We start from the raw sequence: 17,109 nt of genomic DNA, 5'->3' as shown, positions 1-17,109 counted from the left end.
CACCTTCCTAGGTCTTATAAATGCATTAGACACAAGGTAAATACTTTTTATAGAAATGGTAAAGAGTGAGTGGATTTAGAGAAAAACAAAACTTTAAAAATCATGCTGTTTCACATGGTAGCCACTAGCTACAGGTGGCTCTCGAGCCCTAGAAATATGACTGAGGAACTGACTTTTATATTAAATTTTAATTAAAAATATTAATAACTGATATTCAACTCAGTTATTGGAAAAAATTTAAGTGTGTTTGGAACAACTTGCATATCTACTTTTTCAACTGTAAACTTTATGTCATCTAAATACAGATCATGTATTTCCAATGAAATTTAATATCTAAATTGAGATGTATTGGAAGTGACAAAATGTCCACCAGATTTCCAGAACTTAGTATAAAAAATGTTAAATAGCTCATTAATAATTTTTATATTGATTACTAAATGCTGGAGATTGTGTGGAGTAAATGGAATACTCCTACACTGTTGGTGGGAATGTAATTGGTACAGTCACTATGGAAAACTGTATAGAGGTTCCTTAAAAAACTAAAAATAGAACTACCTTATGACCTAGGGATCCCACTCCTGGGTATATACCCCAAGAATACCATAATTCAAAAGACACATGCATCCCAGTGTTCACTGCAGCACTATTTACAACAGCCAGGACATGGAAGCAACCTAGATGTCCATCAACAGATGAATGGATAAAGAAGATGTGGTACCCATAAGTAATAGAATATTACTCAGCCATAAAAAGGAATGAAACTGGGTCATCTGTCATCATGTGATGAACCTAGAGTCTGTCATATGGAGTGAAGTAAGTCAGAGAGAGAAAAACAAATATTAACACATATATATGGAATCCAGAAAAATGGTACTGATGAACCTATTTGCAGGGCAGGAATGGAGATGCAGATTTAGAGAACAGGCTTGTGGACACCATGGGAGAAGACAAGGGTGGGATGAGTGGAGAGCGTAGCACTGACTCCTGTATGTAAAACAGACAGCCAGCGGGAAGTTGCTGTGCCGCACAGGGAGCTCAACTCGGGGCTGTGTTTTGACCTGGAGGGGTGAGAGGGAGGCTCAGAAGGAGGGACTGCGTGTATCCATACAGCTGCTTCACTTTGTTGTATAGCAGAAACTAACACAGTATTGTAAAGCAATTATATGCTGATTGTAAAAATAAGTTAAAAAATTTATCTTGAAGACAGCTTCCTGCTACATTACTATGAAGAATCTGCACTTCATAAAGATTATTTTTTTCAGATACAGATAGTAACTTTCTTTTTGCCATCCAACATCTCTTTCTATTCTTTTACTGATGCAGTTGATTTACAATGTTGTGCCAAGCTCTGCTACACAGCAAAGTGACTCAGTTATACACTTATAGACATTCTTCTTTTTATATTCTTTTCCATTATGGTTTATCAAAGGATATTGAATATACTTCCCTATTCTATACAGTAGGACCTTGCTGTTTAAACATCCTATATAATAGTTTATATCTGCTAATTCCACCTCCCAGTCTTTCCTCACTCTTGGCAACCCAAGTCTGTACTCTATGTATGTGAGTCTATTCCTGTTTTATAGATAGATTCATTTGTGACATATTTTAGATTCCACATATACTGATTTCATATAGTATTTGTCTTTCTGAATTATTCCACTTATTATGATGATCTCTGGTTGCATCCATGTTGCTGCAAACGGCAATATTTCATTCTGTTTTATGGCTGAGTAGAAAAACATCTACTACTGCTTTATTGGCTATGCCAAAGGCTTTCACTGTGTGGATCACAACAAACTGTGGAAAATTCTTCAACAGATGGGAATACCAGACAACCTTACTTGCCTCCTGAGAAATCTGTATGTAGTTCAAGAAGCAACAGTTAGAACCAGACATAGAACAACGGACTGGTTCAAATTGGGAAAGGAGTACATCAAGGCTGTATATTGTCACCTTGCTTATTTAATTTACATGCAGAGTACATCATGTGAAATGCCAGGCTGGATGAAGCACAAGCTGGAATCAAGACTGCTGGGAGAAATATCAATAAACTCAGATATGCAGATGACACCACCCTTATGGCAGAAAGCAAAGAGGAACTAAAGAGCCTCTTGATGAAAGTGAAAGAGGAGAGTGAAAAAGCTGGCTTAAAACTCAACATTCAAAAAATGAAGATCATGGCATCTGGTCCCATTACTTCATGGCAAATAGGTGGGGAAACAATGGAAACAGTGACAGACTTTATTTTCTTGGGCTCCAAAATCACTGCAGATGGTGACTGCAGCCATGAAATTAAAAAGGCATTTGCTCCTTGAAAAAGCTATGACCAACCTATACAGCATATTAAAAAGCAGAGACATCACTTTGTCAACAAAGGTCTGTCTAGTCAAAGCTATGGTTTTCCCAGTAGTCACGTATGGATGTGAGAGTTGGACCATAAAGAAAACTGAGCGCTGAAGAATTGATGCTTTTGAACTGTGGTATTGGCGAAGACACTTGAGCGTCCCTTGGACTGCAAGGAGATAAAACCAGTCAATCCTAAGGAAATCAATCCTGAATATTCATTGGAAGAACTGATGTTGAAGTTGAAACTCCAATACTTTGGCCAACTGATGCAAAGAACTGACTCATTGGAAAAGACCCTGATGCTGGGAAAGATTGAAGGAAGGAGGAGAAGGGGACGACAGAGGATGGTTGGATGGCATCACCAACTCGACGGACATGAGTTTGAGCAAGCTCCGGAAATTGGAGATGGACAGGGAAGCCTGGCATCCTGCAGTTCATGGGGTCGCAAAGAGTAGGACATGACTGAGCGACTGAACTGAACAGAGTATTCCATCAACATCTCCTTTCTATCTGTAATAGCAGTAATTTGTAATAACAGTCTCATTAATATGAATGTGAGCTTAAGGCAGAGAAACAATATGCAAGGAACTATGAAAATCAAACACTTTCTATTAACAGTTGATAATTTACTTTGAACTCTGTATTTGTGTACCCTTTAGTAAAACATACATTAAATTAGTACAGAAATGTCTTAAATGACATTTCAGTTTCATTTGGAAAAGTATGTGTCAATCAGAACATCATTTAATTTGAAGGATAAAAGAGACCGAGGGAGAAGCAAGAGTATATTTTGGTCTTCTGTGCTATTTCAAAGTCCACATTTTCACACGGTGGATATAAAACTCTCAATTTGAGAATCAAAAACCAGAATAACACTGACCTTCCCAAAGTCCATTTTTCCTACCTTACTATTTCTTCTGGGTAACAGTTGTTAATGCTGTTGATATATTCTTGAAGGAGAGATCCAGGTTCTGCTTTTATCTCTTGCACCTTTTTAAGTCCACCACTTGTTACAAAAAGTCGTCGAGCTTTGCTATCATGTGGCAGCACCTTGAAAAGTGAAGCACATAGAAGTGTCAGCTTTTCTTTTCCAAGGTGGATTTTTACTCTTGAAAAGCAATAATATATGAGGAAATGAAAAAGAGAATTTATGTCTAATATACCTGGAACATAATGAGCCTAAATTTGAAAATGATTCTAAGAAAAATGCAGCCTTTTTGAAAATGTATCAACTTGGTATGCTGTGGAGATGGAATAAAGGCAATGAACAGAAGCAAAGGTAATAGAGATCCAATCAAGATCCAACCATATAAGTATGATATAAAACAGTGGCCGTCCTTTGCTTACAGCCATTCAAGGTCTCTCCAAAGTTAAAGGCAAGCTCCTTAACAAGGCGCAGAGGGTCTTCTGTGACCCAGGTCCTAAATACCTCTCCGAAGTCCTTCCATACCAACTTCTACACTAAATTTTGTTTCAATAACCTCAAAGGGTGCGTCTGAACCATTTTTTGCTTTGCCTATGCTGCTTCCTCTTCTCTGAAATCCCTTCTGCCCTCCACACACTTCTCCCATTACTTGGGGGTAACGTCCTATAAGAAACTTTCTCTGGGACACCCCTAGTCTCTTTCCCAGGCTGAGCTGGGTACATTTCTTCTCTCAAAGCATTCTCTTAGACTCTTTTCAGTGCACCTGCCACATAATAGTTTAACTATTAGGGACTTCCCTGGTGGTCCAGGGGTTATTAAGACTCTGCACTTCCACTGCAGAGGGCACAGGGTTCCATCCCTGACCAGGAAACTAAGATCTCAGAAGCTATTAAAAAATAAAAATTTTAAAAGTTTATCATGAAGTCTAGCACATTGAAGTGTTTTCTGATTGTTTCATCCAGGTAGGCATTTAACAAAACTAAAACTACAAAGGGATCTTGCTATTAGAATGATAAGACACATCAACTGGACAATAAAAGATGACACTAAGTGTGCATGTTTCTAAAAAGTGGAAATGCCTATAGGCTTTAAATATTTTGTTTGGCCTGGAGAGTTTTTATTACCTCCTATCTTTTAAATTAATATCTTTTTATCTTCTGCCTTGTTGTCCTCTCTCTTTTCTAGTGCTCTGGATCCATAGATTAAGAAAAGGTAAAATTCTACCTGAAGCAAATATTCCTGAAGCACATTTATAAGACTATGTGGTATTGTGTTTATTTTATCTTAGCTAACTTCCACAAATCCCACTGACTTACTTTAAAAGTGACTTATTTTGAACTCAGTTCAGGCTAGTGTTCATTTTCACAGCAAGTTCAATAAAACTAGCATATCTCACTCCTGGTAGCCTGAAAGATTTAGAGTATGAAATGAAACTTTCAGAAATAATGTCAGCTACGCACAAGAGATGATGACAGTCTGTAGATGATCCACTTGTCCCCTTACACTTTCCTCCCTCTTAGCTGATCAAATTAGCTGGTTGCTTTCTTACTTAGCACCCAGAAAACAAAGGTTGATTATTTTCTTTTTTTTTTAATTCTTTTTTTTTTTAAATGTATTCATTTGACTGCACCAGGGCTTAGTTGCAACACGTGGGATCTTCGATGTGTCATACGGGATCTAATTCCCCAGCCACGGATTAAACCTGGGCCCCCTGCACTAGGAGCACAGAGTCTTAGCCACTGGACCACCAGGGAAGTCCCCTTATTATTTTCTTAGAAGGAAGAAGACAGAGCACAGGTGTTTAATATGCAGAGCTGTATCCTGAGGGTGCTTCAGCAATGTAAAACCTTCTACCATCCAGTGACCATGGTGCTTAAGGGGCAGCAAGATGTTGGAGATCACAGAACTGCGTCAAAGACAGTACGAGCTTTCAGAGGAATACCTAAAACTAGATCTACTCAGCTGTAGGGCCTAGCTTAAACTTTTTAACAACATACAGTTTTTGTTTATTATTTGTAGAAATATAGTACACAACAGTAGTACCTCCTTTATATAGCCTTATAACTGACGCTTCAGGTAAATTTGGCCCCCATTCATTTTTATTAATTTTTTAAAGTCAGCCTTTAGCACTTCTATGTTTTATTTCTCAAAAACAACTTTTTGGGGTTTTGTGGGGTTTTTTTGGTGTTTTGGGGGTTTTTGTTTTTTTTTTTTTTTGAGTGCCTGGGATTAAGCTAAACTCTATACATATAACAACTCATTAATCTTTACAATGACCCTATAAAATAGGTTCTCTTATTAGCCCCCTTCTATGGGTAATTATACTAAGGTTTAGAGAGGTCAAGACATCGTTAAAGGTATTGCTGCTCGTAGAAACCCAGGCAACCCAGCTCCAGAGCCTGAGCTCACAGCCACACTGAGATACTAATTTCAAAGACCCTATTTTCTTAAATCCAGCCTGAACACAACCTGACCACCTCTTGATGACTTAGGCCCCCTCCTGGCCATCCACAGCGGTGGGAACACACACACTCTCGGCCTCCGCTGTCGGCTGTCGGTAGTCAGTCCCTCTGGCTGAACCCTTTCCAGCAGCTTGACCTTTCCACCTTACTATCTTGAGTCTGCAGTGAGCTAAGAAACATGACAACCATGCTGGTTAAAGAGTGGTCACCAAATAAGCCAATACATTCCAAATGTTTGTCTGGAAGCATCTCCAGTAAGTGCATGGATTTCGCAAAATATACTGTGGGGATCTTTGCAGTTGTTCCCAGCTGAGTGAGACTAACAGACACCAGGAAAACTACCAAAGGGTTATGAGGTTTTCACATGTTGACTCTTTTACTCTCCAAGAACATAAAAAAGACAGTACAGAGGCTGTGAGGTAGCATGATGAAGAAGGAAGTGTCAATTATTTATGTGTGAATTTTATTAACATGTGCATTTTATTAACCTATATTACCCTCCCTGTCGATATGATCAGTAAAATCAAACAGTAAAACCCTGCCCCCATCTTACAGAAGAAAACATTGACCCAACAGAAAAACGCAAGTTAGTACCTTGTTTTAATTCTCTTTCCCCACTTCCAGGCTAAGAGAGCATGTCTTACCTTACTGAACTGTCCAACCACGTGCTTCAGAATATTGGGAGGAGCATCATACAGAAATGGTTCAAGAGCTGGTAAATAGGTGCATTTTTGTAAGATGTTCTTTATGGCTTTTTTGCTCTATTGAAATACAAAGCAAAATACATACCAAAGTAAGTAATCAATGAAAGCTTGACAGAAAGTCACGTCTTGCATTCTGGAGTTTGAAAATGAAATGAAGAGCTTTATGATGAACTTAACAGCTGTTGGTGACAGAGTCTACTAATGTGCTACTGGAGATCACATTCACTGTACCAGACAGCCATACCCCAATCCTAACCGTTCCAAGTTGGTGACAGACTGCCAAGTTATTAACCAAGAATTCTAATGACAGTAGGAATCCACTGAACTTTACTATCCTTCATCAAGAAATATACTTGATTTTTGACCATAAACTTCTACATCAGGGTGTATATCATTAATAATAATCAGGTGTATTATCCAGCATGAAACAAATATTAGTATATTAGTTAAGATTTTTGTTTACTTGTCAATATCTGGGCTTAAGATTAATTAACAACACTAGTGAGATATAATTTACACACCATAAATTCAACTCACTTTAAGTGCATGGTTCAATGGATTTCTAGTAAATTTACAGAGTTGTGCAACCATCACCACAATCTAATTTTAGAACTTGTCTTCATCATCCCCAAAAACCCCATGCCCATTATAGTTATTCCACATTCCTGCCTCTACTTGCCCCTGCCAGCCCCATACGATTACTAATCTACTTCCTGTCTCTATATTTCGCTCTTCTGGACCATCCATATAAATGAAAGCATATTATGTTAACTTTTGGTTCTGGCCTCATTTGCTAAGCACAATGTTTCTGAGGTTCATCCACATTATGGCACACATCAGTGCTTCACTCCTTCCATTGTCAAATAGTATTCCATTACAGGGATTTATCATATTTTGTTTATCCATTCACCAGTTGATGGACATTTGGGTTAATTCCACTTTGGGCTAATGTGAACAATGCTGCTATGAAGATTCACATGCAAATATTTTCACTTGGGAAAATACTGAAGAGTAGAGTTATTGAGTGATAATGGTAAATTTATGTTTAATATTTTGAGAAACTACCAAACTATTTTTCAACATGACTGCAACATTTTACATTCTCACCAGTAGGGTGTAAGTAGGTCCAATTCTCCATAAGATGATCAACACTTGATATCTTCTGTCTTATTAATTACAGCCATTCTTGTGGGTATGAAGTAATATCTCATTATGGTTTTGATTTGTGTTTCACTAGTGACTAATGATGTTGAACATCTTTCCATGTGCTGACTGGTCACTTGTCAGTGAAATGTCTATTCATTTTTGCCCATTGTTTAGTGAGGTTAGGTATCTTCTTATTGAGTTGTAAGAGCTCTTTATATATTTTGAATACAAGTCCTTGCTTGAATATATGATTTGTGAGTAATTTTTCAGTCTGTGGCTTGTCTTTTCATTTTTTCAGTAACGTCTTCTGAGGCATATAAGTTTTTCATTTTGATGACATCCAATTTATCAGTGTTTTCTTTTATTACTTGTGCTTTAAGTGTCATTTCTAAGAAATCAATGCCTATTCCATGGCTAAAAAGACTTACTCCTATGTTTTCTTCTACGAGTTTTCTAATCTTAATTCTTACATCTAGATCTATCAGTATTATCCATTTTTAGTTAATTCTAGTGTATGGTATGAGATAAGGATCCAAATTAATATTTCTGTCTGAAGATATAATTGTCCTAGTACCATTTGCTGAAAAACTATCTTTTAACATTAAATTGCCTTGGCACCTTTGTGAAAAATCAGTTGATGATAAAAGGGTCCATTTCAGACTTTTATCTGATTACTACATTGATATATATATATATGGTCTTTCTGTAAGCATCTTGCTTGTGTAGCTTCATAGGAAGTTTTGAAATTGGACAGTGTAAGTCTTTCTTTTTCAAGATTGTTTTGGCAAGTTCAAGTTCTTTGCATTTCTATATGAATCTCAGGATCAGCTTCTCAAGTTTTTCGAGGAAAAAAGACAACGGGGATTTTGACAGGGATTGTATTGAACATGTAGATCATTTTTAACAATACTGAATTGCCATTTTAACAATATCAAACCTTCTGATCTGTGAACATGGAATGTCTCTTCATTTATTCAGATCTTCTTTAATTTTTTTCAGCAATGTTTTATAGTTTTCAGTGTACAAGTCTTATACTTCTTTTGTTAAATATATCCCTAAATATTTTATTCTTTTGATGCTATTATAAATGAAACTATTTTCTTAATTCATATTTGAGTTACTCACTACTAGAATATGGAAATACAGTTGGTTTTTACATATTCACCTTCTACCCAGTGATTTTGTTGAACTCTTAGTAGTTTTAGTATTTGTGAATGTGTTTGTGTGTATTCCTTAGGATTTTCTACATACAAGATCATATTATATGTTGGGTTTAAAATGTCCAAGCCTTTAGAAAATACGACTGGTATTTGGTGACTTATTGCCGTGAGTGAAATAAAATTGCTCCTATGATTTTATTCTATGAATTGTACAGAAATTACGTGGGGTCAACAAATCCTTTACCTAGGTCAGAAAATCAAGAAACGTGTTACTTTAAAATGATGAATAAGAGAATATGAATTTTGCTAAATGTCACAGCATTTAGCAGTTAGTGTTTATCTTTAGACATATATAATATTACATGACGATGTTAGGGAAGGAATCATGGACTATCTATGTAGGGCAACTTGGGTTTCAGCCTGGTTTTCCTATAAACTAGCATAGCATCTACAATTCTACATTCATTAATTTTTCTGTCATTTCTAAAAACTGACTCTAGCCACACTGATCAAAGCTCTTGTAGAAACCACAATAAGTGATTAGCAATACTACCCTTTTTTCCTATTAACAACACACATAAGAATAGTAATTAGCAAAACAAAATTGTCAACTGTAGACAAACACTTGATGTCACTTTGTTTTTCACAGAAAATGAAAGGAGTAACAAAAAATTATTCATTGTTGCTTTCATTGTTGAAAATGAATGACCTTTCGTGAAAACTGCTTAAAATGAAAAATGCTTCTTTATTCAAAAGTTAATTTTATTCTGAAAGTATTCTGACCAAAGAGCTATAGTTATTTAAATGAGTGGGTTACACAGGAGTAAATCTTCATGACTCTGTGCTAGGAAAAGTCTTCTCACATATAGCTCCAAAAGCACAGGAGCAAAAAAAAAAAAGATAAAACTGAATCTCATTAAAATTTTTTAAAGACTTGTATATACCCAAGAGGAATGAAAACAAACATCGACACAAAAGCTTGTACATTAATGTTCACAGTGGCATTGTTCATAATGGTCAAGGAGCAGAAACAACTCAAGGTCCAAGCAGTGAATAGAAAAGCAAAATGGGGTATATCAATACAATGGAAAATTATTTGGTAATTAAAAGGAACAAAATATTGATATATGCTACAACGTGGATGAACCCTGAAACTTACACTTAGTGTAAGAAGCCAGGCACAAAAGGCCACATATATTGTATGGTTCTGTTTAAATGAAATGTCCAGAAGAGGCAAATCCTCAAAGACAGATAGTAAAATAATGGTTGCCTGGGGCTAGACAGGGAGGACATGGAGTGATGGCTAATGGGAAAATAAAATGTTCTAAAATTAGACTATGGTGATGGTAGCACCTGTGAATCTTCACTAAACCATTGCATTATATAGTTTAAAATGGGTAAATTATATGTAATACAAGTTATATTTCAATAAAGATGCTAAAAACAAAGGGGAACAAGCAAGACAATAAGAATGTAATATTTAAATAATTATGTTAGAAATAGTCTTATAACTATTTGAATAGTTTTATAACCATTCAAATGCCAAACTAATTCCATCTAATACCTCTGAATCTAAACAAATGAAAATGCAACTGCCTGAATATTTTAAAAATATATGTAGGTAAGATGATTATATAAAAGATATGTTTTTTTTTTTTTTTTCAGTTTTCATAAGGCATTTGAAATTACATAGGTACAGGCAGATAGTAAGACCATGTGAAAATGTGCAAGAAATTCCAAGGGGCTGCTCCTCGGCTTTCCTGGATCAGAACCAATTAGAGAATGCTTATAGAAGCTTACAGGTCTTTGGGACAAAAGTAACTTCAACATGGTCTTGTAATTTGAAAGCTGCTACAGAATAACAAATGAGAAACACCATTAGACAGTTCCAAAACTTCTTGCATATTTTTCCCTTTTGAGATAGTGTCAAATCAAAGGATTTGGACTTTTATTCTAAAGCCTTTAAAACAACTGATAGACTCCAAGAGACCTTGGAGAAGGGGAAAAAAAGGAATAATTAAGTACCTACAATAAGAAAATATCTGGATGGATTTAAAGCCTTGGAAAGATTGATGACAGGATAATGATTGATAAATCACTTTTAATTTAATACCCACTGTATTTCCTGAAAGTAAATATTGTATCACATAAAGGTAGGAGGAACCTTCTATTAGTAAACCTTAATGTTTTAACAAAACCACCTTTGTTAAACTAATACACAATAAAAATTATCTGACTTCGAAAAGTAATCAACCGTTTTTTCTCCGATGATATTTATACAATATAGCATCATAATATTTATTTAAAAATCAAGTTATATAAACTTGGTAGCATGTATATAGTATATAGTGCTCCCTAAGAGATTATTTGCAAGGGTTTCTCAAACTATAATTGCTATCTACTCTGCTATTAATTATTCATGCTGTAGCTGATGTGTTCTTTTTATTTCCCTGGATCACTAGAGGTAAGGGTGGGGAGGACGAGAAGTGAGGAGGAAGGAGAAGGAAAGAGGAGGAAGCAGGGGAGGGGGAGGGAGGAAGAAAGACAATGATGATGATGGGTTAAAGAAATTTGAGGCAAAAAGAGAATGACAGACGTAGGTTAAAATTACACTTACGTAAATCACCTGTATTTAGACAACTCAAAACTGGAAATGCAGTTGTGGTTTCTCACCAGAAAGTCAAAGAATCACAGAATTGTTACACAGGAAAAGACCTTAGCACATTATCAATTTTACCATCTACCATGCTTTGCCAAGGAATAGATTCAACATTGGAGACAAGTATTTGAAATCTATTAAATCATTGCTTTGATCTAGAAAAGTCTTATAAAAATGGAAAAAGTGTTAATCTTAGAAATCAACTTCCCTCAATGAGTCTGTAGAGAAAAAAACATGTAAACATAATCAAATCAACATAAATTCACTTTTATAAAATTTATAAATCAAATAAATGACTCACTCGATAGCTTTCAGAGTCCCTCAAACTGTGCAGTTCAAATAGATTTCCTGTCCCATTATACTATCTAAAGTTGTTGTAAAATGTGTTTTCCTATTTGTTACTTTATTGTTTTCCTTCAAATTTAAGAGTAATTTAACTTGCTGTTCATTTTATTTTGAATTATTGTCTTTTCTATGTATTTCCCTCAACCCAAGTTAATTCTGAGAGCTGCTTTCAAGAAGTTACACATTTTCCTAATAGGGAGTACGCTGGGAAACATTTTTCTTTCTTTGAAATTCTAAAATTATTTTTAAAACCCATCCTACTTTATATTCACGTTTAATGAACCATTTTAACATTTTTTTCAGAAATCCTCATTTTTTAATACAAGATTTTAAAATGTTTAATTTGGGGGATCGTATGGTCATTTTCCTTTCAAGGAACAAATATAAGACATAATTCAAAGGTTTCAGACAGACTTGGAGTTAGGAGAGGTCACTCGTCACTCAGGCTTCAGGAATGCCTTTGGAGAGGCATTCCTTTTAAATTTTTTTAGGCTCAATTTTTGATTTAAAATGGACTAAAGTTCTCTCTGGCCAATTTCACCTCCAAAGTCCTATTATTCAATTCCTATTCCATAAGAAAAGTCAATAGAAATGTAGATGGAAACAATCAGACATTTGTTTTACAAACAACTTTGTACCCATAGAGAACTTCCTTTAGAATTTATCATTGATTTTTAGAGACAAGGGTAATTCGTTTTCAAAGAGTCACCTCAATTCTTCTGATAAACTTATATCTTGACTCAGAAAAATGATATTGCTAGACTTGCCTGGTGGTCCAGTCAGTGGTTACGAAACGGCCCTGCAGTGCAGGAGACACAGGTTCCATCCCTGGTCCAGAAAGATCACATACATCTTGGAACAACTAAGCCCATGCACCACAACTCGTGAGCCCCTCAGTTGCAACTGCTGAAGCCCAAGTGCCTAGAGCCCACGCACTGCAATTAGAGTAGCCTCCGCTCGCAGTAACTAAAGAAAGTCTGAGAGCAGCAGCAAGGACCAGCACAGACAAAAACCAATCAATCAACCTTACAAAAAAAATAATATTGTCCACAATAAAAGTTAAAACATTTTAAATTACATATTATGAGTTAAAAATCTAACAAATCGTCATTAAAACAATGAAGAATTAAGCACTTACTTTCATTTGAAGATCCTCAGAACTTTCGGTTGACATGTACAGAGACAGCAGGACAGGCAGAGTGTTTGTGACAGCGACAGCCCGTGCGTGCTCAGGAGTGTGTCTCCCAATGTGTCCCAAGGCCCAGGCGGCGGCAGCCTTAATATGGTCTTCTGGTTCTTCTGACAAGCAGAGTGACAACTGGGGTACACCCTGCAGTGTGGGATCAAAAGAGCAAGAGTTACAAACCCAGAGCAGGATTAAAGGGTCTTCCATGTCTCTCAGACATTAGAAGAAATCATTTCGGTCTTGATCCTTTTTTTCCTTTAAACGGTTCAATAAATGAGCACTTCACAGGGGCCGTCATTTTTCAAGTCAATAAAATGACTAGAACTAATTTACCTTAATTATCTGTAACAACCCAACTAAACTAAATATCTCTACTAGCGTTTGCTCCCCAAACAGAGGCATTTAACCAAAAAACAGATGCCACAGGCTAGTATTTAGGCAAAGCCAGATACCACTGTGACAAATTAAAAATGCATAGGAGTTTAAAACCATTGGCTTCCCTTCTAAACTAAAAAAGTTAATTTAGAATCTTTTTAAAAATTGACTTTTCACCAAGAGACCAAAAACAAAATACCTACTATAGACCCAAAATCAAATGAATAATATGAGCAAGAATCCTATTTAAGTAAATTTTAGGTGAAATATATTCACTAAAATCTTTCCTGAAATAGTAAATTTCCATTCCTTTTGGTCAACATTTACACAATAGTTTTGCCCAATTTAATCTGACTGAATGGCAAAGTAGGGATGAGTACTTGTACTACACAGATGGCATGTGCTTGTATTTTGTACTTCAAACTTCAATTGTAGCTAAATACAACAGAATTAACTAAAGGGCCTCAAATGCATCACAGCTTATATACTCAAAGAAGAGTCAAATAACCAAAGCAAATTATAATTCATTCTGTATGGGCATAACTTTCTAACTTGAGACTACACTAAATTATCTAATACTGATACTAAATTATCGCCTTAAATTCAGTACCACAAAAGCCACTATCATATAGTCACCCTCCCACAAGCAAAGGCCAAATGATCATATATAATTTTTTTCCTCCACCTTTAAATTTTTTTTTTTAATTTTTTGGCCACACCACTCAGTATGTGGGATCTTAGTTCCCCAACTAGGGATCAAATCCAAGTCCCCATGCATTGGAAGCAAGGAGTGTTAAACACTGGAGCATCATGGAAGTCCCTAAATTTGGCTTTTAAGACCAATTTCCAGAAGAGATCTGCCATATTACTTCTTTGACTTCTTTCTTACAACTAAAAATGTATGTCAGCCCATACAAAAAAAAAAAAGGTCAGAATCTTTTCTATCTTCAGAATGAGGCAACTTTCCAGAAAGTCCATACATCTGAGACATACCAAGAATGAAGAAGCAGGAGGAAAAGAAGACAGTCCCCAAAATGCTGACTTACTAGCCCTGACTGTTATGAACAGCAAATGAGACAAGAAGCGTGAAAGTGCTTTGAACGTTAGAAACTATTATTTAGATGGGAGGTACTGTCAATCCTGACAGTACTACACAGAACCAGAAAGAATGACGCAGTGCTGTGTGATCGGCCTCAAACTACTGCTGCCCCCACCTTGATCTTCAATTAAATGAAAGACAACCAGGTGTGAGAGGCCAGCAGCCCCAGACCAAACAGAGGGAGCACCTCCTGGATAGTCTGGGGAAGAAACACAGGAAGCAAAAGCAATCGCGGCTTCTTTCCTTGTCCCTCCTATGTGTGCACTTTCTGACAATCCACACAAGAACCGAGAATCAAGAATTCCAATAATATCCCCACCGTGACCCTTCAGAAAGCAGCACTACTGCCCTGGTCACTATCAGAGTCTTTGGTAACAGAAGAACAAAAGGAAAAGCTGAGGATAAAAAGGGAGTGAAGTAAAGTATTATCAAGGAGTAGGTAGAAAATAAAGATCTGAGGCTCCTTTTTATTCTGAGGATTAGCAAAGGATAAAAAAAAAAATCCACACTTCTGTTTAACATAGAGCAGCGGGTTTTCTAGGCTGATAAGAAACCTGCACCCTAGAGGGTTACCAGAGACACTGGGAGCACACAGCCTTTGAAGCGTGCTTCAGGAGATCAATATTTACTCATTCAACAAATATTTTTTGAGCACCTACTACGAGCCAGGGTTACTCAATCTGGTAGGTTAATACCAAGTTGTAAACTGAGATAAAGCCAAATCCCTTGAGCAAGTAAACAGAAACACTGCTATCCAACATGTGCCCATGCACTCTGAATTGCCCACATCTAAGAAGAGAAATTAGCTCCTGGAAGCTAAAGGAGAGACAGCCATCCATACAAGATGATACAAACGACCACTGGGTATGTTAGTTGTCTTTAATCAAAGTATGCTTTACATATCTGTAAAGCCAATCCTTCAAGATACAAAATACACATTTACTTAGATACAGATAATACTAACACTCAGAGGTGCTGACATTTTATTAATATTAAACACTGAGTAAAACTTCAAACTTCCTGCCAAGTCAACCTTATTTTAAGCATTGCTCTGGCAAACTTACTAGTAAGCCTGGAAAAAAGCTGGTAGTTGTCTCTGATCAGTTATATTGTACATTCTGTGGGAGAGTATTAATCTGTGGTCCGTCTTAGAGGATCTCGCTGCAAGAATCAGGGGAAAAGGAAGCAAGGGCAAACCTTGGAAATGATGACCGCCATTGCCAGGTTCTCAGAATGAGCTGCCACATAGCCAAGCAGCATGATGCCTGGCAGCCTTATGTTCCCTTTGCAGGACCCGATGCAGTCGATCACAGCAGCAACTCCCCCAGCGTTCACTATTAGCTGAGAAAGCTAAGAGAAAAGAGGGAGAGTTACATCATCATGGCCCTAAAGTATGAGATGATCTTTATTTTTTTTTTTTAATATTTTGTAGAGGATATTTTGGTTTTGTTATTAGCAGTATTAGTTGACTGTACCGGGTCTTCACTGCAACAAGCAGGCCCCACAACATGTGGGATCTCAGTTTCCCCACCAGGGACCGAACGCATGTCCCCTGTATTGCAAGATGGATTCTCAATCACTGGACCATGAGGGAAGTCCAGTGTAAGATGACCTTTAAATATTATGCTAGCATTGCCAAATTGTAAAATTTCAGACCTAAAAAATGGTGGTTCAGTGGTAAAGAATGCACCTGCCAAGGCAGGGGACTCAGGTTCGATCCCTGGGTCAGGAAAATCCCCTGGAAAAGGAAATGGCAATCCACTCCAGTATTTTTGCCTGGGAAATCCCATGGACAGAGGATCCTGGCAGGCTACAGTCCATGGGGTTGCAAAAGAGTCGGACACAACTTAGGGACTGAACAACAAAATCTGAAATATCATTCATTTCAAAATATCATTCAAAAGTATTATATTTATCAAAGAAATATACAAGGGTAACAATCCTGCTATTTCCAATTACAGAATATGCTCACTGTGAGCCTCTCTGCTGTTCAATTTTTCTTACATGATTTTCATATTATCGTAATAGATGTCAAAGTTCCTCACATAAACACTAAACCTAGGGCTAGTTCATAACTAGCTAACTGCTGAAACTGCTCCCCCTCCACACCCAGCACAATGCGTGAGTATGAAGCAGATTAATCACTCAATACTGAAAGATGAGGTCAAACTTGAAATATTCTAGCCTCATTATCTGTCCTTTGCTAGCAATGATCACTAGCTGTTGGCACTCCAATCTTGAAAACTCTCAACCAGATAAAGATGTTGGGTGAAATAAAGAATAAATACTGAAGAGTTTGGTGAAATGAAACTTATTCATGAAAATACGCACAGAAAAAGACACAACTTCAGAATCTACCCAAGTTCGCTTTGTCTCTATTCTTTTCCCACCTAAGAACCCAGAGCAGGGACCGCCGTGTATGAGCGGCTGAGCAGGGAGTTGGTGACCTCTCCCAATCTGGAGGGGCGCTCTCTCTCACTACACCCAGATGACCTAGAGTGACAGGACAACAAATGTCCACGATCCCGACAACTTAGAAATGGAAAGCAGAAAATGATTAATGACTAAAAACTGAGATTTCAGACTCAAACTCCATTGCTGCGACCCAGAGGTTCTCAAGTGGGGGCACTTTTGTCCCCTTGGAGACAGTTGGTAATACCTGGGGACATTTCTGATTGTCACAACTTAGGGGAGGGGTG

General features: G+C 36.9%; 1 protein-coding gene across 2 annotated transcripts in view; it reads right to left on the bottom strand.

The window, feature by feature from the left end:
• The window catches only part of SPAG6 (sperm associated antigen 6), a 59,406-nt gene that overhangs the window by 4,953 nt on the left and 37,344 nt on the right, over window positions 1-17,109 (bottom strand). For both annotated transcript variants that reach the window (XM_020869165.2, XM_070472060.1), the window contains 4 exons: window positions 15,608-15,760; window positions 12,889-13,080; window positions 6,381-6,497; window positions 3,254-3,399 (listed from right to left, as the gene is read on the bottom strand). In XM_020869165.2, coding sequence (XP_020724824.1) covers window positions 3,254-3,399; window positions 6,381-6,497; window positions 12,889-13,080; window positions 15,608-15,760 — 608 coding nt within the window. The remainder of the gene's footprint in view (window positions 1-3,253; window positions 3,400-6,380; window positions 6,498-12,888; window positions 13,081-15,607; window positions 15,761-17,109) is intronic.

The sequence above is a fragment of the Odocoileus virginianus genome, chromosome 9 (assembly GCF_023699985.2).
Source record: "Odocoileus virginianus isolate 20LAN1187 ecotype Illinois chromosome 9, Ovbor_1.2, whole genome shotgun sequence".
Lineage (NCBI taxonomy): Eukaryota > Metazoa > Chordata > Mammalia > Artiodactyla > Cervidae > Odocoileus > Odocoileus virginianus.
The sequence above is the reverse complement of the archived record's forward strand: the minus strand, read 5'-3'. Positions and strand labels throughout refer to the sequence as shown.